Raw genomic sequence first — 25572 nt, 5'->3', positions numbered from 1 at the left:
GTTTCTTGCACCTTTCAAAAAGCCTCCAGGTACTGCAAGTTACTTGGCAACATTACGCCTCCATCAGTTGGAAAGCATTTTGCTTATTTTTCCGTGGTTGGAAGCCTCCCAGCAATAGAATCAGACCATTTGCAGGAATGGAAGCCTCCCAGCAATAGAATCAGACTATTTGCAGGAATGCAGATATGAAGACCAGTAATTGGCATCCCAGAACGCCAGCTACCTCAGCCAGAATGCCTGAATGGTACAGGGCTGGTGTAAGTTAAGTTTGCTCAGCAAGAATCTGTTCAGTAAGTCAATTGTATAGAAACAAGGACAACGGTGACAACATTGACGGATGACCTCTAAGCTCTACACACCATTGTTAGTCTTACAGCAACCTAGCTGGAGAACTGGGAATAGCAGTCAAATTCCCCACTTAAAAAAGCAGTCAGAACAAATTAGTTCAAACTCACTGCATCCACTTACGCTATAGATGTACTTCAGAAAAAAAAATAGAGAAGGAATCAGAATGTGTTTCCTTCAGAGGTGGGAGTAGTGATACTCAACAAATACATGTACTCTGAAGAGATTTCCCTTGCTGAAATTAATTCATAGCTGCAGGCTGTTACAGTAAGAGATGATCAGTCAGATGGCAGATTTTCTCGCTCAGAGATCTGCGCCATCAGGAACCGGGCTTGGCATTGAAGCATTTTGATTTATTCTGTGCAAAGAAGGATCAGCTTGAAATAGATTGTTCATGGATGGCAGTTATATATTAGATGCATATAAATAGCAAATTAGATCTCTGTATTCCCGAAGTGGGTATTCAGAAAGTACGATCAGCCTGACCACTCCCTGGTCTTAACTAATAGATGCAAAGTGACTGAACACCTCCATCCTTTTCTAGTGACAAAGTACCTGCAACTGCCTTTGAACCAAACAGAATTTGTAGTTTGTAGATTCTACTGAGCTTGAGTAAAGGGTAAAGAGCCAAATTTTGTAAGCCCTGGTTACATATATTTCCTTCTTCTGTATACTTCTGCTTCTTCATACAGAAGGAGAAAGTTATGAGCAGGTTATCAAAAAATAGATTAATACTCTCTTTTCCTCAGTTGACTTCTCAATAACTCCATTGTAAGTTAGAGCTCCATTGGTCTAAAGCCACTTTTCTTAAAATCTTAAAGTTTAGGGGACCTTGTTCGCTTTGCAAGCACTTTGACTGAGATCAATATTTATACACAGAGAACAGTGTAATTAAAGATTACACTTTCCCAGGTGGCTGAGATCCTAGAAATGTAGTCCTAAAGGGCTTCTTGCTCAGATATTCCTATCTCTGTCAAGAAATGCCATACTTTCCACAAAATAATTAACATTTTGGAATTATTCTTTGAATTGTTGTTACTGGAACAATATTCTTTCTGGTGGTAATTTTCTTTTTAAACATATAGGACAAGGAGTGATTAGACAGCGTTACCATTTTGTCTTTTACAAACCCCAAATGGTACAGCAATCTCCTGTGATCATTCTCAGTAATACTCATTTGAGCTATGGAATATGCTTTTGCCCTTCATCTTCCATGTTTAACTCCTTAAAAGTGCAGCTGAAACTTCCTGTGCACATTAAACTGTCTCCTCTTAAAATCCCCTGTGTCAGTGGACAAGAGCAAGTTCTTTCAGATTACTTTTACCTGTTTTCCATCATAAAAGGGACAAGATGGGGATCAAAAACATCTCCTGAGGGATTAAGTATTATACAGTGGTGGTTCACTTTAATTAATTTTCACTGATGCAGTTAAACAGACGCTGTAAACAGCTCCTGCATTACTAAGACTCTAGGATCTGAAACTAATTTATTTGTTCATGGGATTTTCTTTCTCTGGTTGAATCTAATGGTACAGTTTAGGTGGGGGTGGGGCAGGGGGACACACGACCTGGACTCCTAGGCCTTGTTCACAGACATATCACAATCTTCCTGTGTAATGTCTTAGCAAAGTCACTTTAACGTCACTTGTTGTTGGATAATACCACTTCCTAGCAAGCATGCAGCTATCCAGTGCTGTTGCACCATTTACTCCATCTGTATCCATCTAGACAGGAAGTTAAAATAATTTCTGTAAAGCACTGATTTGTAGTTAACTGGTGAAGTACTTTTCAGATTTTAATTTAGTAGATGAATCTTGTTAATTTCTATTAAAACACAGGTTCTTCAGATGTCAAACTAAACTTAGTAGTTGGTTTTTGTCTTAGACAAGTCTTTCTCAACAAGAGGAGAAAGTACAAAAGAAAACCAACTGAGCTTCCTCAGTTTGATTTTACTGTACAGCTTTTGCTAGTTTGTGAAGATACACCCTTTCAAACTGAAGCTGCTTTGACATAAGTCGGGGCATAATTTCAGGTAAGAAAAATCTTTGAAAGCTCCAGCAAACCCAAATCTTAACATCCATAGAAGTACACATTTGCAAATTACCATAGCCAAAACCAGCATTAACTTTTACTCTTACCTATCTTATTTCTGAGTAAGCACAGACCAATTTTACTGCAAGTATAGCACTTGCTTCTGCCTTTGGAGAAATTAAATTAAATCGCATTTCTATTTCCATATAGTTTCTGATATTTGAAAGGAAGCATACCCAGACTCCCTAGCAGGAGGCAGAGTCAAATAAAGGCAAGCAGATACAGTTAAAGAACCCTGGATAAGAAGTACACAGTAGACAGTTCCATGCCAAATCCATCCTGTATAATCAATCAGCATAACGTGGGAAACTGTCAGACTTTTGAGACAGGAAGAGAAAAAATGAAAGAATCCAAGATGCAGAGCCATACACTTGTGTCAAGTTTAAAAGACCTGCCTGAACACTAGAGTGAACTGGTAGAAATAAATTATCAAAAGTATTCTATCTTACATGGCTACCTAAAAATGTGCTATCCATAATATTAGAAAAAGTGCACAAATTATAAAATCAAAAAAAATTTTGAGATTTTACAATCTATGCCACAAAACATCAAATATCTAGAGAAACATGTAACAGGTTAAAACTTCAGTCTTAGTCTTAATTTCAAGACTTTTAATAGCAAGAATTTTTAAGTTACTTAATGTAATTTTCATTTTTTTTCCTATCACTTCTATTAGAATCAAGATTTTATATGGCATAATTTAACCTGCTACTAAGTAGAACAACTTGTGTTTATCTCCAATATACATACTTAATTTCAGGAAAAAAAAGGATCACAGTCTACAACTGTGTATTTGCTCTTTTCCTTATACCGCCTATAATTAGTGGCAAATTTAGGAAGATAAGAGTCTGAATAATTGTACACTTTATCCATGAACTTCATTTTTCATCATTCCTCCCCCTTTTTCCTTTCTGAAACTGGAGAATCAATCAGCACATAAAGGAACTCATTTACATGGAACACTATCACAACTGTCTTTGTTGGGTGACCGTTTCATGAACAACCCAGGATGTATGGCTGTTGAAGACTGGTGCATATATAGAATTTAACAAGTAACAGTTCTTATGCAGAGAGCAGTCACAGAGAAAAATAGCTAATCAAAACACATTACAACATTAAATTTTCACTTTTTATAAATGGAGTAAAGATGTTTTTAAATATATTTACAGTTAGAAAAAGGACTTAGGATTACTACAAGTCAAAATTATTTTGAAATTATGAAAGTGAAGTTCATTTAAATTATAACATTATGAACAGAGCCTACTTAGAATTTGTCTGCTGTCAGTATCGTCACATCCCTTTAATCACACACAGGCAAAAATTACCTTAACTTTGTCTAATGCCAAAATAGGCATCACTGCAATGTAAACACTGGCAACACAATAGTTCAATTAAAACCACCACAGCTCAGTTTTTAGATCCTAGCTGACTTGTGTTGTAACTGTGGTTAGAAAATCGCTTTTCTATGTCTTATTCCATGAAGAACAGTGAGACCTTTCTCCATTCTTTTTGATTATAACTATACTTGTACCACATTTTTGAGATTATTCTCTAGAGACGGTTGAATCACAGTAAAATCCACTCCATCCTCCCTTCCTTCCAAACCAAATGGCTACTTATTTCCGAAGATACAAAGAGACCTCTTGTTGGCAGTGCTGGGTGGTTTATTCACATAAAGTTAAATGAAAATACGTTTCCCATTTAGTGAACTACTGGTAATAGATTATTATTTGTTTGCAAGGAATTCTGAAATGTGTTAGCATTCATTACATTTTAAATTAGAAACACATTTCATAAAACATCTTGCAATGAGATTTGCTATCATTAAACTGCTTACTTTGAACAGTTTCAGCTCTCCTGTAATCCATTACACCAGTATATTCTGCAAATAGTCCCACCTAAAAATAAAATATAAAAAAATAAAGTTGAGAAGCACGTATTTTTCTTTTAAAAACTAGTGTATGTTATTCTGAACACCAGCCCAGCCCCAGAAACATTTAAGAACCTTAAAATGCATTGGTTTACAGATACTAAGATTTGGCCAGGTAACGGCAATGAACAGACATCCTATTTAGTAAGATAAAGCATGATACATAATAAACAGGTCAGTAGTTATCCATCTGAAATAGCCTATAATTAACATTTGATGTCTAAAAAGTTTAAACAGCAACACCAAGGAATGAGGTATGTATGTTCTCAGATATCACATCAGACTTTCATTTTATGCAACTAACTGTATTTCACAACTAGCATCTTACAAAATAGAACAGTACCATTGTGCCTGTAGAAGTACTGCATTAAAAACAGAAAAATACATTACTACAAGAAACCACCAAACATCACAATTGTCAGGGGCTACAAAAATCCATTGTTTTAGCTGTTAAGAAGACGTATCATATGTTGGTAATAATTTGGGGCTGGATTCACTACTGAGAAGGTCCATCCAACTTTTACATGGGCTTAAAAATATATTTATTTTGAACGAAAAAGAAAAGAATCACAGGAGTGTAAGTGGACTACCTCACTAAAAGGAGCTAAATGGACTTTTGTACTGAATCTGAATCTATAATTTAAAATCTACACATGGATTGTATGTGTGTGTCAAAACACTTATTGGTTGTAAACAAAAATGCAAGATCTGTATTCACAAAAATATTTTATTGGTAATTTTACATAATACCAGATGGGATTGTAAATAGTTCTGCTCTGTATCAGTATATTGCTAAGTGCGTAAATGTTGACAGTTTATGCCATAAAGTAGGGTACTGAGTTTTTTCATCTGATTTATGACATAATATATTCTCATAGGCCAAATCAAAATTAAAGAAATTGATTCAGGAACAAAAAATTAATAGTATTACTATTTCCTTATTCTTGTGCAACACCTGATATTCCTGTCATGAAATGCTAAGTGACTGTATGACACTAGATAAATTTGGGGCAAGGAAACAGCACTAAGCAGAAATGAGAACTGCACTTCTGTTACTTTTAAAGCTTTTCCAAATTTTCGTATTTCCAAATGTTAGTTTTTGCCAAATGCATAGTCATCTGAGGTTCCATATTTCTTACACAACATAGAATACCAGTGTACAGTGACAATGTAGTACTTTACCTGAATTGTAAGGTTAACCAATCAATGCTTAGAATGTGTTTTCTTTTTTGCTTGTAAACATTACAATAAGTGTTTTAAGTGTGAAAAAATATTGGTAAAACCATCAACGTAATTCAGTAACAGTAATCTAGTAAAATGTGTCAAACATTGGCAAAAATTCATACAAATGTTTCATTTAATAACATTTTTCCTATTTAACCACACCAAGTACCAGCAGGTGTTTTTAAGAAGATAATTATTATGAAAATTCTGTTGCAGCAATAGTTGATTAAGTTGATCTCTGACTTGCATACATATAACTATGTTTCACAATTCTCAAATAATACATATTTAGGCAGCTTGAACTATGTTATAAAAATTTAAATTCAGTACATGCCAATAGTAGAGACTCCAAGAGTTGTGTTAGAATTCACTAAACTAAAAGTGAAAATGGACTTACCAATAACACTGCATAATGAACATTCAAACCACATTTTCATGGCACCTTTATACATGAAGATTAAAAAGTTGGTCTGAAAATGCTTTGTAAGCATTTGTAGATTGCATTTAAATTATTGTTTCTACCACTGCACTTTTTTTTTTTTTTAAACTGCATAAATTATGTTCCAGTCAACATACCAATTGTGCATGGATAATCTGTCATGAAAATGTGGTAACAGGTGACAGAAGTTATGTATTTGCATGTTTTGAAGAGAAGAGACTAAAGAAACTGGAGGAAAGAAACTTTAATGAGATTCCCCATTCAGTGATGACGCTTCTCCTCTGGGCGAAGATGACCTGGACATTCCCCTCTCTGTGTTGTCAGAGCTAGAACCACTCTGACTGTGTTGATCTGCAGAAGCAGCACTGGAAGCAGGCGGTGACTTAGTTTTCTCCTTAAAGTCTGTAATTATGACTGTCAGATCTCCAACGGTAACTTCCAAATGCTGAGCGCTACTTCGATCCACATTTTTCAATCTTGGCCTAAATAAAGCAAATAATCATATTGAAAGCACACACACCCCATCTTATTATTTTGTCTTCCTCCTACTTGTTAAGAGCTCTGCAGAACATACATGTGTACATAAGACTGCTATGTGCAACACGTCATACACAGGAAAACAACATACTGCAACTATTTATGGTAGAGTGTTTCCTAGTGTGTTTTACATTAAAATAGTTGAACATAACACATTACCTTCTCCTAAGATTATTTAAAAGCTGACCTTATGAATAACATAACTGTGCAGAAATATGGATGTGTTGCACATGCGAAAATTTTTACTTTTAAAAATGAAGTCTTTCTTTATTGTGGCTATAGAAAGTTATAAACTTGATCCAGAGAAGCATCCATCTCTGCAGCAGCCTTAAGCAACAATTCTAAGTAGAGAATGGTGTTCAGTAATGAAGATGTTGGTGTCTTGTCTTTTGAATTCAACAGCACAGGTAGTGTTAACTTGCAGCAGGTATTACTTCATTTCAAAACCTCACTAGGACTGCTAGTATACTGTAAATTATGCACAGAGCTGAGTATTACACACAGTGTTGATAGGGTAAATCTCTTCATCTAATCTTTCATTTGTTTGATTTTCACAACATAAAGACCAGAGAAGAATACTCTGACTTATATTCTGCCATCATATTTTTCCTAGTGACAAGCATAAAGTACTTCTATTTTACTATTTTCCTTTGACTACCATGAAAAACTGTCACCGGGCAGCTGAATTTATACAGTCAGTTATGAACAGCATAGCTTTGTGCATTGAGTCCATGACTCTACAGCTTTCACTAGCTCAAGCTGCAATAAAATAAATTAATATGACATCACATGTTAGCAGGTGTGCTAACAGCAAAGCCCTAACCTTTACATTATCATCTGACTTTGTTTGAAGTAGAATTGGTTCCCAGTCACTACAGCTGAAACACCTCATGCCTTTCCTCCACTAGAATAGAGATAGGCTTTGACATCTTGTTCCCCTGAGGCTGAAGCAGCATGACCGAAGAATTTAAGAGAAAACTGACAATCTGCTGCTCTGTAACATGGGAATGGAGAGAAAAATTCAGCATTATCGACCTGCATAAATGCCATGCCTGGAGCTTATTAATCATACTGAGTGTGCATGCAGTTTTTCATGATCGTTTCCAGCAGTAATATAAAAGTTTTCAGGCAAAGAGAAAAGGATATCCTTTTCCCAAAGGACACCGAAGAAATCTGCTTAAACTAATCAGGCATTCTTAACTTGCTATCCTGCCTAGTGACTCAAATCTGTAAATAATTTAACTGTTTGAAGCATTTAAAAAAAAAAAAAACAAGTAGCTTAGTTTAGCAATTCTTAATGCAAATCTCAATACTGGTATTTCAGTCCAAGATTTTTATTTTAGTTATTGTTTAAATGTTCCCCCTTTTTCCCTACCTCACTTTTCCATTTTTAATGTACTACTACAATTCAACCATTAGTATTTTCAATTCATAATATTTAATTAGCTTAATTAAAACTCATTATGTTAACTTCAAATACTTCATAACTGAAGTACTGCAGCTGCATGAGGTAAGCTAGTAAATTTGAGTATTAAAAAAGAAAAAAAAAAGGGGGGGGGAGGGGGGGGGAAGAGAGAAAGAAGGAACATCTCAGTGTCCTTAATCATAACCGTGACTTTCTTAACAACTGTTCTCTCTTTACCCTCAGTCTCTCCCTCATTCTGATCCTGATGATCCTATTTTGGGCACAAGAGAAGCACCTGCTGCTTCTCTGCATAACTAATCCCAAAGGATCTTCCTTAGCTGGACTACTTTGGAGTGCTTCCAGGAAAAAGAGAAAAAAAAAAAAAAAAAAAATCAATAGTTCTTCCCACGTTTGATTAGACTACATCTTGTGTACTTCTGAGCTTCCTGGCACAGCATTCTTGCTACAATAACTTCATGCTTAGACTTGACAATTTAGGGGTTAAACTTGCTACTTTTGTTTTGCAGTTTGCACCTTCCTTCCACCCGGTCTTACAGCAAGATCAAGGTTTTTACAACTGCTTGTCTGTACTGTAATATTTCATGTTCTCAGTCCAAGGTTCCCTTCAGCATCCCAGATGTAGCACGGAGATTTTTATCACTAGGTAATATACATGCCTTATCCTGTCACATTAATTTATACCCTAGTTCAGCCTTTCAGCATTTATTTCAGTTCTACAAGGATAGCAATAACCATGTTACTTTCCCACTCTTCTGCAGTCTGGTACTGGTTCTCTGTCTCTCTCCTATCATTTTACATGGAAACTAGTCACTCTTGTCTCCCTCTCTTCTCCAGACATTAGCATCATCCATTTGCCTATCTACAGTTTTGTGTGGTGTGAGAAATACATCTGCAACCCTTAATAAAAACCCCCCCAAGTCCTTCTCTCTATATTCAGCTGGTCTCCATCTTCTGGCCAAAACGACGAACTGCAGGCTTTCTTCACATTTAATAGGCACCCTAAACCAATTAAACTTGACAAATATTTAGCCTTATTGTGGAAAGGGTTTGCCACCGCACTTACAAAGCAGTAAAATCACAGAACAGTTTCTTATTTTCTTTTTTAAATTATGTTTTACCAACACCACAAAAGTTTCTAAAATTTTTTACCTTGTTTTCTTATGACTGTTCTTTTTGCTTGTTGTTTCCTTTTCACTTTTTTCCTTTTCTACTTTGTCTTTTTTCTCTTTCTTTGATTGTGTAGGGGGCACGAATTGTTGAGGAACCTGTTGTGCAACCAGCTGAGAGACAGGTCGAGGTTTCCTGTGTGCACATATATAGACACACATAATGTTTAGACTTTACAAGTATCAAACTCTATACACTTCAGTTAATATTAACAATCACTATAAAAAGAAATACTGCTAAAACTTATCTAGCTGCTAACACTTCATTAAAATAGCATATGAAATTTAAACCCATTACAGCCTTTCATTTCACTTACTTGCATTACCAACAAATGAGGTTTGCTTTTTTTTTTTTTAAAAGGAGTTAAGAGACAAGATTTGGCAATGTCTTCTCTTCTCATATCCAGAGACTTACACAGAGTGAACTCCAAAGGATAAAGCTTCCAGAGGGAATACTTTACCACCCAATCTCAGCCTCCTCAAATGATGAAGGGGTGCGTTTTGAGCGTACTGCAATACTGAAGTGTACAATCCATATCACAAAAAGGAAAAAGCTGACCTTTCAGGCATCAGAGCTAAAGCTACTGTTGGCCTTACAAAGTAAAACTTAAGTGTTTTCAGCTCGAACAAATTCATTTAAAGCAATGACAAATCCCATTGTGTATCATTTGTATCAAGTTGTTCACTGGAAAAAATATACTGCACTAATAATAGTAGGATGTAGCTGTCAGAACATATATACTTTAAAAGCCAGCAACAGAAACTTCTGACCACGTCCCATCAGTACACACGTCGCAGGTCTTATTTCCAAATTTTGATCCAAACTAAAAACCAGGGTGAGAAAAGGAACAGCAGGAAAAAGAATTTCCACAGTTTATTATCTTTACATTTTCTGAAATACTATTTTGAAATTGCTTCATTTTTGGTTTATTTTGTATTGGAATACAAGGATTCTGATGTGAAGTGAAACATTTTACTCCTTCCAATGCAAGGGTACTTATTTATTTTGACATTTTGGAATTGAGACATTTCAAGTCATGACTTATAAAAAGTAAGGTTCTGTGATTCTATTGAGACTTTGAAGATGCAAATTTCTTCTCCAAAAGAATGTTTACCCTGCCAAGCTCTTGGGCTTTGTTAGTTGGGTTGTGGTGTTGGGGTTTTTTAAATAGAAAAAGCACAAATTACATGCACTGTGATAATCTGAAAATATAAAGCAGTTATTAAAGCAACAGAAGCTATCATCCCTTATGCATATTTATACTACAACCCACAGGATCATGCTACCAGCACTTCTTGCTTAGGTGAAGCAACAAGTAAAATAAAAGCAGAAAATCGAGGCAGCTCCCATTAGCAAGTTATAGTTTCATAGTTCATGTTACTGAGTGAAAGCCAAGTTAAAAGACTCCATAAAGTGTTAATCCATAAAGCAGTTAATATAAAACAGCTGAGATTTCATGAGTCTTCACCGCAAGTTCTTAACGAATTACAGTAAAAATAAAGACTCTTAAAAATGTCAGGGCAATAGAACTTGGAGGTGAAAACTAGACTACCACATACCCACTCATGAACTAAGCCCACGCTAACTCATGGAGAGATGAAGATCAGCACCAGGTCATTTAGTGAAAGCTACCCAGCTTGCATCAGCTGGCAAATATGCATCTACATGCTTTTCAGCATTGCAACTAGGACCTTGGAAAACACACAGCAGAGTCCAAAACCACTGAAATGACTCAATGGACTACAATTGTTTGCATTAACAGAGTACATAGGGCATTTTTAAGAAAACTTGCCCCAGAACTGTTTCAGGCATTTGTCGTAGTAGTTATGAAAAAGCAAGAAGAACCAAGGTGTAACTGATGCACAACCTTATAATTTCAGGTGGAAAATACTTGTGATATATAAACATAACTGATCATCTGTCTTGAACTGAAGATTGCTTCAGGAGATAGGGATACAGGGAGTTAATATTCCTAGTGATAGCCAAGTGACAATCCCATCATTATTACATAGTGACCTGAGAGAATAATCTGACACGTTACTTACGGAGTTGAGACAGTAGTGAACTTCTCAACACAGAATTAATTATTGCTGAGGGCTGCGGACGACACCATGATCATGGAAACTTGTTAAAAAGGGGTAAGGAGGGAAAAAAATTCTTAGCCAACTATTTTAGCAGTTCTCAATTTGCAATAATTTCAGTTCCTGAGGGCAAACTAGATAGTTTCTGTTAAGAGTACAGCTGGGAAATTAAGTTTAGAACTAAGTCCTAGGTTTAGAACTTCTTTTTCTAGTACCATAAAACAAATGAGACTGACAAAAAAGATCTTTGCCACAAGGAACAGAAGTCAGTTAAGACAAAAAAAAAAAAAACACAGAGAAATCATGTTTGGGAAGATGCACTAAAAATGAATCAAGAGGTTCTATGTGGTTTTGCTGCGACAAGGAATTCCCCCCAGTTATTTTATTCCTCCCAATTAAACAGCCACCTTTTTGTTTCTATAACTCTGTTATGTCTATGTTCCAAAATTTATTATCTGCTTTGTCACTTCCAGATTTCTTAAATGAGGCATTCAGTGTTTTTACATTAAAAAATTGAGGAAAAAAATGACATCTCTCAACACTGAGAGTGTCTTTCAAGCGTTCAATTTTTTTTTTCAGGTATTCAAAAGGGGCTACTGAACTGCAACCAAGCACTGTGCAAGCCATGCAGGCTTCAGGAGACTGCTTTACCACTCATGAAGCTTTAACCTGATAGAATTGTCCATGATTTAGTGGTAGCTGAATCATGTCATTCAAGCATGAAAGAATTCATACAGGGAAGGCTTTCTCTCAAAGAAGATAAATATAAGAAAAACTATTTCTGTAATAGGAAATTGATTTTGATGATTTGCCAAAATACAACATTTCACATTACTGGTTTTCAAAACCAGTTAGCTAAAGAATCCTTAAAGTAGGCTGCTACAGATTGAGTAGAGACAACGTTAACACCGCCTTTTTTCATCAATGTATTTATTGTAATTTGCTTTTTGAGCATATTTAAGAGCACCTGAGCTAACTGGTGTTTAGAAAGAAGCTCTATAAATTTCTTCATTATGATGAGAAGCATTTTTCCTTTACCACTGGGAGTGACTTAACAACAGAACAGTCCAGAACTACAGTCAGAAACACTAATAAATAGATATTGCTTAGTCAGCCCCTCAAAATTTTGCATTTTTATCTAATTTTATCTAATAATTTCACTAATCAAGAGAGGCATACACGACTACAAAAGATAAGAGCTATCAATTCTTTCTAACAGAGGTGAACTTTATGGTTTAGGCCCTAAGCACTGCAGCTGTACCGACAAACTGATTTACAGAGCTTCCAAGAGATCACAGACATCACAGCTCAGAATATTATGCCTCTCCTTCTCTATCACTTAGTTTTCCTTTTCAGCCAGTGTTATCTTAGAAGTCTAGTTAACATCAGCCATACTTCTACCTACATTTCTATTCCAACCTCATCCATTATGGTTTTATTAATTATCTAATTCCAATGTTGCTTCATAATCTCCTTTAAAAAATAAGGAAAACTAACATTTTTAGTTTTTAAAAAGCCAACAGACAGCAATGCAAACATTCAAAGATACATTTTTTGCCTTCCTTACAATTCCCATTAATGCTAAATGACAAAGATGTCATCATTTTAACTGTATTTTTCTTGTAACAGGATGAGACTACATTTTATCTTACAGGATTTGATCTAGCTGCTGGTTTAGAGGGTATATTTACAGAGGCTACAGAGAATCGTCTATTTAGGTTTTGTGTACAGAAACTCATTCAACGCTGATGCTCTCAAAGGGAGCAAATATTTAATACTGAGAAGGATGGACTAGTTTTCACCGTTGACATTGTTTAACAACAAAAAAAAAGCTTTATAGCATAGCAATTTACATGCCTAGTGATGAAAATACTTATTCAAGAATACACACAGTGCACTATACCAAATGATATCTGGAACTTTTGCCCCAAGTCATTTCCCTCTCCCAGAGCTCAGTACAATACCTTACTGCTCATAAGTCATTTTGGACATCTCACAGCAGTACATGCTTCCTTAATTGCCCTCACCTGGTATTCACCAATAATCTATGTAAAAAGAATTTTGACCAATTGGTGAATAACTTGGTCTCATTACAACAAAGTGGGTCCATTTGGAAAACAGAAATAAACAAAAAACCCCACAAATCTATGTACAATAGTAATAATCAACATATGCAGCACAAGTACAGTAAATTCTCAGGTGCCCGAGTTGTGCATCAAACATGCAGACAAGCAAACTGGCTTAATGCTGAAGCATCTTGGGGTCTGGCTGAATTTATTTAATTTATACAGAGCATGAGTACATTTGCACAGTGCTGCTTCTACAGCAATCATGAGTCCATAAAACAGTCTAATGTCTCCTACACTATTCAGAGCATAAGGTCAAATTCTGTCAGACCTGAGCTCCTAATCTGTCAAACCAGCTCTAGGGTCCATCTGCTACAGTCTGGAAACAAAAAGCATGATGTGGACAACCATTACAGTTTTTCCATGAACCAATCCCAAATATTCCTGCATCGCAAGTGAGTCCTCTGTCAGCATGATGCACCCTTGTGCGCCGGTTCAGAGACGGTTCATCCGTTTGGTGCTGCATATCCTGAACACGCAGAGCCAACCAAGTACAACTGCCAAGCAGCACAGTGCAGCCGAGCAGATAAGACTGCTGAGAAGCACAGTGCAGAGACATCAACAGTCCAACAGAGCAGCCAACACCGTAGCTTTGATTCCATGTGAGCCACACTGGACTTGGACTGGTCCACGCAGAACCAGTACCCATATCCTCCCGGTATCCACAGATCTCAGAACATATCCTATGCTTTTCTATATGGAGAGCTAGATGCTGTAATTAAATCTCAGTGCTGAATACATATACCTTTTCAACCCATTGTGGGAAGTGTGTATCAAGCTGAAAGATGCTTTTCAACAGATGACCTGGATCCAGAATAATACTTGCCAAGCAGAGCTTCCATTCTAATATGATCCTTTCCCTCCCTTTCCTCGTCTCGAGTCCATCCACCTCCTGGCTTCAATTCAAAGAGCCCTTGCTGGATGCTTATCCTGTCTGGAGTGGCAAATTATTTTGTAAAGCAAGTGCCACACGCAACATATCTAAAAACTTTTAGAATACCACATGTTAAGCCAGATATTCAAGTCTGCTCTTGAGCTCTAGTCACTTTACTTGCCACACTTTTCCTCAAATATCTAAAGCAATATTCTAGTCCAGTTTTACTTACCTATCAATGAGCTGATACAATTCTGCTTTCAAATTCATCTTACTCCCTGGTTTCCTATGAAATTATACACATCTTGCCCGATCCTAGAAATCAGGAAGAAATGGCCTGTGAAACACTATTCATACAGCAGGTTGTTATGTCGTAGCTGCCCAATATGGTATTGATCTACTTTCGGTTTGTGGACTCAAGTTTCTCTTCCAGATACTAAGCAGCTCCCTTTTGAATGACAGAAGGATTCAATGAAACAGGTAAGTTGTTCATACTGTCAAACAGAACAGGTAACTATTATATACAATCATTTATTCATCAGAACAGTTCAAGCTTTCAGGCTGATCAGCAGTATCTTATATCTCCTATCATATTTTCATTCGCAGAAAAGACCAGCTTCTGAGCAAAACAAAGCCTGTGGTATTTCTTCAAAGTTCTTCATCTGCTTTTATGTAGAATCTCTACACGGTATCCCATACATTCCATAATTTCAACTTTGCATGCAATTTTTTTTCCTTTCCTCCACTGTAAAAGATCATCACTTCTAAAAAAAAAAACCCCAAACCACAGGTTTCAGAGACTTAAAGCGGTTTTATTCAAAGGCACCCCTAATCCTTAAGCAGTACCATTTATCTAAAACTTCTCTTTCCTACAGGGAGACACTGACCTTTTGTTCAAGACAGCAGATTCATCCCTCAAGAAAGAAAGGTTAGAAATATCTGGAACAGAAACTTCACTGATTTTGTCTTGCCTTTGGTCACAGAATCCTTTCCTCAAAAATGAAAAATCCACATTACTCTTTAAATACAAAGTATTCTTCACTTTCATGTGATCCAGGAGGACTGAATAAATGCTTCCAAGTTAATGGAAGTTCCCAAATCTCCTACTCCGCTGCTTGTTGCTTTAGGGCCCTCACTGCACAAAACTCAAGTAATGAGTCCAGCATGCTTTTGAACATCTGCTTCATTCATGCTTCTGCAATCTGTTCTGTCCCACCAGCAAGGCATGGCAGAAACCATTCTTTGGAAACCAGTAATCTAGTCAAATCAGTGCCCTGAATTTCACTCTCTGGGGGTTTTCAAGGGTTATCAAAATCACTATTGCCAAAAGGCCTTACACACAGTAACTTACCCATTCGTACAAGTCATCTTTGGTCAAACTTGCAAAGCTGATTGTTGAAGAATAGGATCAGTACAAAAAAGGAGAAGTGCTTTGGCCTTTACAAACTCCACACACAGGAGTTTTTTATGATGTCTTTTTGGGAAAGTCTTGGAGTTTATTCTAAAAGCTGCATTATAAACACTGTGTATGCTGATGCACTATGGATTGAACCCAGAATGCTTGTCACAGTTCTGGCTAAGGTAGTAGAAACTCTAAAATCAGTCAGGCATTCCCAGTTAACTACCTTCAGGCAAAGCATAAGAGAACAAGCTCGGTCAGCTTCCAGGAAAAAATACCTAGAACTAATCACTAGGCATCAGTCAGCTCCTCAAACCACTGCAAGTTTTACTGTATCCTACCTTCTTTGTTTACTGCTTATGAAGGACAACTGCTTAAAAAGCAACCTTCCCAAAGTTGCGCACTTCTAACAGTCACAAAGAAATATGACTACTACAGTATCATCATGACAATGTCTCCACTTTCTATCTGATTAATACCCCTTTGATTTTTCCTTCTACCTTATCCTATCTTATCTTATATACTAACTTATGCAATTCCTACTTTAAGTCAACCGAAATTCAGCTGGTTTCTACTTGGATAGCTAGAAATTTTTGTTCAAGCGCTCATCCTTACTTTAATTACAGAAGCTTTTCTTTCATTTACCTATAATCACACTACTTGCTTCTTCCTTTGACTTCCATATAAAATATGTCCCATGGATCTACAGAAATATAAATAAAGTATCACGGATAAGCTGATGTGCAGTAACCAGCTATGTGCACTCTTAAGCCACTGCAAATGCTCAGTAATTTTGTACAGAAAACAACTTTACTGTGGAGTCTTCCTGCAGGCAGTTCCAACAATGAGGTGATGCACAGGAATGTGTTATATTACTGTAACAATTCAAACAACACTAAAATTTTAAGACACTTTTAAAAATTACTGCCAAATGCAAGGAAAGCATTTAACGCATTCTTCTCAAATTCAAAACTAGCACCTTCCTCACAGGTTGACCTTCTAGTCAAGTTATTATACGACTTGGAAGATTAATCCCTCTCCCTTTGTTTTTCACAAACCCACCACTCATACATATCCATACTTAAAACCTTCTTGGTTTTGTCCGAAATGATACACTCTTCCAGACTATCCCCAGTATGTTAAACATCTGATTTTTAAGGTATTCAACCATTCTAGAAGATTCAGATACATCAAATATAGGTTTACACTGCCTACAAGACCAATAAAATTGTTGGATATCTGAAAACAGCATATGACTTACAGTAATATATACCATGTTATAAAAACACTGTTACCATGACACAACTAATTTTTACTTTGGTTGCACCTTGTTGTCCTCCCTCTAAGCCATCTTTCTGGAGGGTCTGTCTTCTTTTTGAAATGCAAGCTTTTAGAAGATGCTATCAAAATCTTCTAAGCTTACTCTGCACCAAATTTAAATTATCTTACTTCATAGCAAACCTACAAAAGTTTTGTGCATTTTGTTCACCTAGAAGTTACCATAGATTTACATTGTTGTAAAGAAAAATGGTATTCCTCTCTTTCTCTAGTGCCCTGCAGACTTGTCCTTTCCATCTGCTACCATGGGGTTTCTGTGTGTTTCTGACTGAGCTGATTGAGTTAAGATACTCACAATTTTTTTCTAATGGAATTCTAATTTTTATCATGTATTAGTACTTCTCCTCCACCAGCTTTTGCTATTCCCTCATCTAGGTAGGATTTCAGAAATGCCTTGTTAACATGCTTGAGTTTTTCCAACCTTCGATTCTTTTAGAATTTCGTAGTAAATTTAATTCTTGTGACAGGTGGACTGAAAGTCTTTAGTTGTCTGTATTTTGTAGTGCATTGCGATTGAAAATAAGAGTAATCCCCAATAAAGGAGGACAGACCTTAGAATCAATTACATTTAGTCATCCTCTCCTTATACTTCAGCCTCTATGCAGAAAATAACAGAATGAGGGCCATTTCCAATGACCATTTTTTAAAGTATGCTACCCATTTGCTAACAGCAAGCATGTATTTTACTTCAGACAGGTCAGTACAGTCTTGGAAAATCCATAGCATAAATTTAGTACTGCACCTTGAACACAGGGCTACATTTCAGACACTTGTACTCAGAAATGCATGCTGTTCTGTTATTCAATATTCTGTATCGCTGCATTGCTTCTTTATTTTTATCTTGTATGGTATATTCCTCACCTCCAGACAACACAAACACAGCCAACCTCATGACAATTATGACTGTCTCTTCATCTAAATCATATCAAATCTTACATTAAATACCTAATCAAATAGTTTCGTAAATATCCCTTCATAAATATCACTTGCCTCGATAATTTCACAAAGCTGTTAGAAGTCAAGACTCTCATACATTGGCTAGACTAAAATCCTGCAAAAGTACATTAAAAACAATTTAAACAGTTTAAAACCACTTCCACAAGTGTATTCAGAATGCATTTGCAAGAGAGTACAAGACCTGATGTATCAAGTCACCAAGAAAAAACACACATGCTCATTCCACAGAGCTGTGGACCTAGTAAGTCTACAGATCACCCTGCTCACCACTTCTTGGAACTGCCACCAAAACCAAAAAGAAAAGCTAATATTGGAGTAAGTACTTGTTTTTTCTTAAATAATTGATCTCCTTGAGCAAGGAAGAAAACTCTTAACACTGTATTGTTTATTCCACTTTAAGTAACTCAATTAACAATACGCTGTTGCGAACTAAACAAAACTATGGCAAGAAATAAGACTAGGTTTAACCAAATCCTAATAAAAACCTTGTTTTGCTGATGTTTGTATCATGCATGTCTTTTAAAAGTCTAAACAGAATACAGTTAAGTTCATTAAAACCTTGTTGAGAACAAAGTCAAATCATTCAAATCCTACTCTGTTCTTTCATTACCAGACTGGGTCATTTCCCAATACAAATGTACAGGCTTTAAATATCTTATAATTTATTTGAAGATCATTTTCCACTCACGTCTATCCTAAATATTAATGTCTCAAGAAGCTAATAGAAATCTGATATCCACAGTAATACTCTAATCTTCATTTTTCTAGTTCACAGTCATTACTGAAATCTCAAGAAAAGCTTATCTTTGCATACTTTCTACTTAATCATCATATTCTTACTAGTCCCTACTCAAATCTCCTTCACCACACGTCCTCATTTCCCTAACTACTAAGGTCCACATTCTCAAATATATCTTAACACAGTAATTAGAGCAATTAATTTAAAAATAAAAAGTTGTTCCTGTTCCTGATCCAAAGCAATTAGGTGCATACAGGAAGTAAGCTGGAAAGACGTGTGATTTTACAGTAAACAGCTTTGTAAAGAAACAGACAAAAAGAAGGATATGAAAAAGTGGTTTTAGATAGAAGATTTTCTAAATGAAAAACTACTCCTGCAACACATAGTATTAGGAGAGTATCTTCACCTGAAGAATGAATATGATATGAATGTTTACAGCGATTCTTATGGCATTTATTTCAGTAACTTTTACAGGGTACAGCTATAGTTAAATATTGTAGCAATATTCTAGTATGATATGCTTCCTGCAAGTTTTCAAAATGACATTAATTATGCAAAGTTCTAACTGTAACTTTGTAAAAGAGCTTGGACAGCTTTTTACTCTGAAGATCACAGGACAGGTAGCAGCTTTGGAATGTGACTTTTTTCATGATCTAGATTTAGAAGCCAGAAGTTCTAAATGGCTCCACAATGAAAACAACAACAAAAAATATTTCAGAATTCATTTGCTGTAACAGGTTACAGTACTTTGAAGTAGAAGCTACCAAAAAGTAAAGAAACTTTCCTCCCGTTAGTTCTTTTTACCACAATTATATCCCTCATACACTGATAATGAGTTATTTTACAAATATCAAGTAGTTAACATTTCCACTTCCTTGGGCATGTTTCCTCTCTTTTTCAGAAGTCTTTCTGCAAAACGGGTTACAATAACGCTAGTGATTTTTGCATCTGTGCCCCTTCTAGAGTCTCTCTTCCCTCCCACTGCAACTAGCTTTAGTAATAGGAAATGTAAGCAACTTCACCTAAACAGTTGGAAAAATTAAACATATACACAGCTACCCCAGTTGTCTTTGTTTTGAGCTGACCCCTGCCTATGAAGAGTTTAACTTCAAAGAGATTTTTTTTTTTAAGGCTAGGAATCCTTGAAAAATGTTGGAAGGCCGAGGCCTGTATTTATACAGACATTGCAATGGTGTTGACAGCTTTAAATAAAATAAATGTAATCAAATTTAATTTAGCATCATAATCTTGTTATCATGGCTTACAAATGCACACGTGAAGAATTTCCTAAGAGTCAAGAAATTGTTACTTATGTTCTTTATAATGTAGAAAGAAATCAACAGAACCGAGACACACACATCCATTAACTGTCCTCATGTAATAATGCAGACAGTCGAGAGTCAGTTTGACACACAGTGAATGGCATAATCTTACTAAACTTCAAGTAAGAAGGCAAAAGTTTGAGTCTTACATTTTAGGCCATTCATTCCAGTTTGCGCACAAATCCATATTGTTAAAGTGTAACGTTAAGGTGTAACTATGTGCAGTCTGGCTGTACAGAAGCAAAGGAAAAAATTCCCTACCTTTGCCCTATCAATTTCCCCATCTTCTTTTATTGCTCTTTCTTTGTGCCTCAAGACAATGAATTTTTCAAGTGCTCATCTGACAGTAGACATTTAAAGCATGAAGTATTTTTCAAACTTCAACAGTGGATGACTATTTTTCTCAAACGCAAAACACTCATTCCCAAATAATTAGAGAATTGTCACGCATTTCTACACACAAAACACACACCAGCTTTTAATATATCCTTCCACATATTTGCAGATGAGTAGCTACAATGTTTTGAGACTTTATTTTCTCCCATTAGGCAATTTTTCAACTAACTTAACATTAACATAGCAAAATTTACTTTTTTTTAAATCACATTTATCCCTGGAGGTATTTAAAAGACAGGTAGGCATGGTGCTTAGAGACATAGTTTAGTAGTGGACAGGTACAGTTGGACTCGATGATCTTAAAAGTCATTTCCAACCAAATGATTCTATGAGACTTTCACATCTACCCCACAAAGCTCTTTGTGCAGCACCTTCTGCAACAAGAGCTTCTAGGTTCTGCCAAAATACTGAAGAAACAATATTCCAGAACAAAGGAAACTGCTTTTTCAACCTTACTAAAAACCCAGCACAAACAAACAAACATTGTTTCTGCATTAAGTGCATCGGTGCTATTATTTAAAGCCAACAGGAAATCATCAGGAACACTGTGTATACTACGTAGTACTGCAAACACTGTGGCCAATTAGATCTTGCAAACTGTAGTCTACACAGAAGCTGGCAGTTCACGTAATGATGCCACTCCTGATTTTTAGCAGTTAAAGTCACATTATGAAAAGCAAAAAATATTTCCTATTACCAGTCCTTGTAATGCAAGTACAATAGTTGCTAGCAATTAAATGAAATCACCAGCAGGAGAAGCAGTCTTTGGATTCTGACACAGATCAGCTCACCCTCCCTTAGTCATCAGTACTCTATTAAGCTATTCATAGAATAAAAACTATCAGATTAAACTACGTTTAGCTTGCCGTGTCACATGAATATGCTCATGCTAATCACCACACAAAGCCATCTTGTGAGAAACTAGGCTTTATTTCTACACTGAAGCAGTTCATGATTAAATGCATCTTCAACATCGATAATTTACGTTGTTATCCAAAATTATTTTTTCTCATTACCATCACTTCTGTTATATCCTAGAGTATTAGCAGTGCATTACACTGCCTCCACAAATAATACAACTGAGTAATTATGACAGTGCAAACCATGGAGCTAGTGGTCTGTATGGGGAAAACGTAATATAGATCCACATGCACATTGCAGAGTAACAATGCAATTTCTGCACATCCTATAGATATTTGAATTCTAACTTTCAGCCAACTCTGATTTTCAGTGCTTTCATATTCCTAGCTGTTTTACAGCGTGAATCATTTACTTGGAATTCATCCATTCAGTGCATTTCTAGCAATTCTGTCTTTCAATAAAAGCTGATTCAATTAGAATAGACTTACAAGACCCATATGGTTTTATCAGTCACTGTATAAATGTGCAGAAAACTACCCCTTGAGGCAGCGTCCCTATTTAATCATTCCCTTAAAGGGAATGCCCTATTTTCCAGATGACATTTAACAGATGAGGCCAGCAAGTCTCCTGAAGACAACTGGTACACTGCACAACAGCCTGCCCTAAGAAGAAATAGCCATATAGGGACCTTTAGAAAGCCCAAATTAATCTTCACGCATAGTTTTTAAAGCAGCCATCAAATGTTGCTTTTCCAACAACCTGTTTTAAGGCTTCAACCTCTTGCACACCGCTGTTACAAATTCTTCCTCATGTGCCACAAACTGTGGTTCACCAATGCTCAGCATAAGTGACAGCTATATTGAAAATATCCTGCTTGAGAAACATATGGGTCTCAAGCAATTTGTGTTTCCTATACGATGATGTGCTACATATGAGTGGGGGTCAGGAAGCTCAATTTCCTTAACAACATCCCCTGAGGAGGCAGTATTTGGGAGTCTGCAGAGAAGGCAGTGGTTATAGTCTTTTAGACCCCTAGATCCTTGGGATTCATGGGGAAGTGACCTCTCCCAACTTCCAATCCCACAAAAGATTGGATCCTCCAGGCTGCTCCTCTGTCCCCTTCCTGTAGAAACTGTGATGCTTCTCGCACCTATGCAAAAAAACACACGCAAAACGTGAGGTTCAAACTGATGCACAACAACACAGTTACTGTTGCGCAAAACAGGGTGAATACTTGGCACAGGAAGAAGCTTGCTTCTAACCCATCTTATTTGCTCTGCACTGCGGGTGTGATCTTCCCAGAAGGTTGCAGCATTCTAGAAACTTCCTCCATTCAAAGCCAGCCCCACAAAGATGTCCACCTTAAGCAGGGGAAAAGACTACACACTTCCCTAAAAAATCAAGTCTCCATAATGCTCTACAGGAAAGATGTATATTAGTAGAAAAAGATGCCACATAATCATCAGTCCTCATCTTTTCTCTTCCCCTTCTCATTCAATTAGAGAGCTTCTAGCTCATGACCCTAATCACACAATTCAATGCTACCTGTAAGAAACAACTTCCCTTTCACTGAATGTGTCAAACCAACTTTTTTCAGCTTTTATAATTAGGAACTCTATTTTAAAAATAAATTTTAAAACCCCCACTCATTCACACTTTTTTTTCCTACCAAGCACTGTCATTTGAACTGTGCAGTTGAGGTGAAGTATATTCAAGCATTATGGAAAAATTTAAAGGTATGTCCCAAACTTCCAGTAAAGTTAGAATGGGAAAATTTTCAATTTTCATTTCCTCTTCCCCCCAACTCCAAAAAAACAAGAGAAAACTTGTAGCAGACGTCAAGGTTATATCTTTTAGTCTTCAATCTGACGTTTGCCAGCCAAAAGCCTACCAACAACATTCTGCAGCCAAACTCACCAAGTTCAAGCCTGCTCTGCATCAACGTACCACATGCCAGTGGAATGCACTTCAGAGAGAACAGACAATCCTCAGGATCTCTCCGTCCTACTTAAACCAGGATAAGCTACTGCATGAAAGCATAAAAAATGAACACTTAATATTTTGTTCCACTAGCCTACTTTGAAAGTATTTTGTAACTATCTGTATCAGCCAACAAGACGACATCATTTGATACTGTGAGAAAACTTTCTGCAAAGCATACTGTCCTAAGCTGACTTTCAAGATAAAAAGTACAGACACTTGTATCAAGTTTTAAACAGGAACAGGCATAGTGGGCTGTCACAACAGTAAAGGAAAAACTGTTATAAAAAGTCATGGGCCAGAAAATGCAACTTCTCACAGCTCTACAGGCGATACAAGAGCTTTCTTCTTACCAGCTAGACTTCTCTTTTAACATACTTAATCTTATTGTAGGTTTTTATTCAAATCCCCCTAACTTTTAGACCAGGACAGCTAATAATTTTCCCTAGAAAAGACACAGTGAGCAAGAATACCACTGATGGCACTAAAAACAAAGATGACATTACCACAAGAAAAAAAAAAAAAAAAAAAAAAAAAAAAAGCTAAACACATCAAAACACGCCCTAGAGGAAAGTACTTCATCACTGAAATAGAAAGAAAGAAGTATATCCATTATCAAACACAGAAAGAAAGCAAATACCAGATGGCATAAAGGCTTCTTTGCTTCAGTCTCCACACAAAAGTTCAATTCCACATAACCAAATTAAACAGGGGGATACAAGTTAGAATAAGAAACAGACTGAGCTACTGAATGTTATATAAGGCAGTCAACAGCATCTAATGAAATTCACCCTCGGAAACACATTGTTTAGAGAACTACAGGAAGATGGAAGAAGTCATCAAGTGCTGGAGAAGAGAAAAAGAAAAGTAAAAGAGAAATCACAAGACGGGTAAATAAAATTACAGGAAGTAGTAGATGACTCAGCCTAACTCACATTTCAGAAAGATACTAGAACAAAATTATTTAACAATTGGGAGCATTAAAGGATAAAGCCAATAGGCCTGACACAGTCATTTCTCTCTTTAATGAACTAATTGTCCTAGTGACTAGGAGAAAAGCAATACACATCCCAAGTCTTGCCTTGTGACACAATCAAAAATACATTGTCCCAGTCATAGTCTAGCTTGAATGGGACAAAGTTGTGCAGAAGGAAGTTAAAATTTAAGGTTTGTTTATTTAACAGCTGTAGATGTAGGATAGCATTTATAGTGAGGTTCTACAGGTATATTAATATTCTTAATCGTGCTTTGGACAAAGGAATAAGGAATAGAACAAGCAAACAGCAGCAAGCTGAAAAGTGGTGAGAACTATCTGCCAAGACCATCCTGAGTTAAGATGACTCTTGGATTTCATCATTTTGACTTCTGAAAGACAGCATAAAGCACCACAGGCCCCACAATTGCATAAAAAAAGCCCTACCTGATTAACAACGGGACACAAAAGAACACTAGACAGTACTGAATCAAGTAGATTGCAAGTCACGAAGAAGCCAACATCGTGGTACTATTGCACAAAAGGAAAATCCTCATTCAGGGAAGTACCAACATCAGATAACGTAATTTTGCAGGATCCTGGAAAGGCACAGTCCCACTAAACCTTACACTAGAAATGACTCAGCTGAAGGTATGTCCTCATTCTGAGCTACTACTGTAAGAAACAGGTGTGTCAACTGAAGAGTCAAGAATAAAGAATCATACTATAAGCTGAAGAAAAGTGTCACCTGTAAGAAAGGGCTGCTGAAATTTTGTTTCTGTAAGAAGAGAGAGAAAATGGGTGAACACGGAAACCATAACCCAATAACCAAAGAACTACAAATATAGTGGGTAATTCACCGGGAACAGAGGGAGTTATAAATCAACTTATCTTACTGAGCAGCAAGGTTAGGTATCTGAAAAAACATCAAGGGTAAAAAGCACCATAAATAAGCTGTCTAAAAGGGGTTACAGTCTCCTTCACTGGAGACTTGTTAGAACAAAGATTATGTTAGAAGTTGCCCAGGTTTACTCATTTTCTTTCAATATGGGAGAAGATCTAACTCAGTGGAAAACCTTTTCCATCCTAAGTTCCTAGGGCAACATGGATAAGGCAAATGAGGCATGTTAGCCTTCTTAGAACCATCCCTATAATGAACCCAAATGTATTCAAACCTTTTACTACTTTAGTAACTGTGGAAAACAAATGCTAATCTATTTTGCTTGGCTTTGGTACAATTCAGCTGAACAAGCATTCTTAACTGGCAGAACCTACCTCTGACCCTGCAGTGCCCATTAACAAAGCTGGCCTTCTAGAGAGCATATCTCCTAAATCCATGATCAGATCCAAGATCTTGGAATTAGGGTT

General features: G+C 36.5%; 1 protein-coding gene across 6 annotated transcripts; it reads right to left on the bottom strand.

The window, feature by feature from the left end:
* Positions 1–144: 144 nt before the first annotated feature.
* Positions 145–23234, bottom strand: YAF2 (YY1 associated factor 2). 6 transcript variants are annotated; one of them, XR_004842209.1, is made up of 5 exons: positions 14472–14549; positions 9141–9293; positions 6166–6510; positions 2612–4333; positions 145–237 (listed from the first exon to the last, which is right to left on the bottom strand). XR_004842209.1 is itself a non-coding variant. In XM_035895807.1 (3 exons), the coding sequence occupies exons 1-3, from the start codon at positions 23201–23203 to the stop codon at positions 6273–6275; spliced, it is 396 nt and encodes a 131-aa protein (XP_035751700.1). In that variant the 5' UTR covers positions 23204–23234; the 3' UTR covers positions 4482–6272. The 6 variants fall into 6 exon arrangements, 2 of the variants coding, with proteins under 2 accessions (XP_035751700.1, XP_009638580.1); XR_004842208.1 differs by having other exon boundaries at positions 145–2714; positions 4273–4333; XR_004842210.1 differs by having other exon boundaries at positions 4273–4333.
* Between the last annotated feature and the right edge of the window lie 2338 nt (positions 23235–25572).

The sequence above is a fragment of the Egretta garzetta genome, unplaced genomic scaffold (assembly GCF_000687185.1).
Source record: "Egretta garzetta isolate BGI_Z169 unplaced genomic scaffold, ASM68718v1 scaffold656, whole genome shotgun sequence".
Classification (NCBI taxonomy): domain Eukaryota; kingdom Metazoa; phylum Chordata; class Aves; order Pelecaniformes; family Ardeidae; genus Egretta; species Egretta garzetta.
The sequence above is the reverse complement of the archived record's forward strand: the minus strand, read 5'-3'. Positions and strand labels throughout refer to the sequence as shown.

Coding starts and splice junctions, on each gene's coding strand:
- YAF2 (XM_009640285.2), bottom strand. CDS start 14,509: ATGAATTTGAAAGCAGAATTGTATCAGCTCATTGATAG. Junction 9,294..14,471: donor TTGTATCAGCTCATTGATAG/GTAAGTAAAACT, acceptor ATGTGCACACAG/GAAACCTCGACCTGTCTCTC. Junction 6,511..9,140: donor AACAGTCATAAGAAAACAAG/GTAAAAAATTTT, acceptor TGCTTTATTTAG/GCCAAGATTGAAAAATGTGG.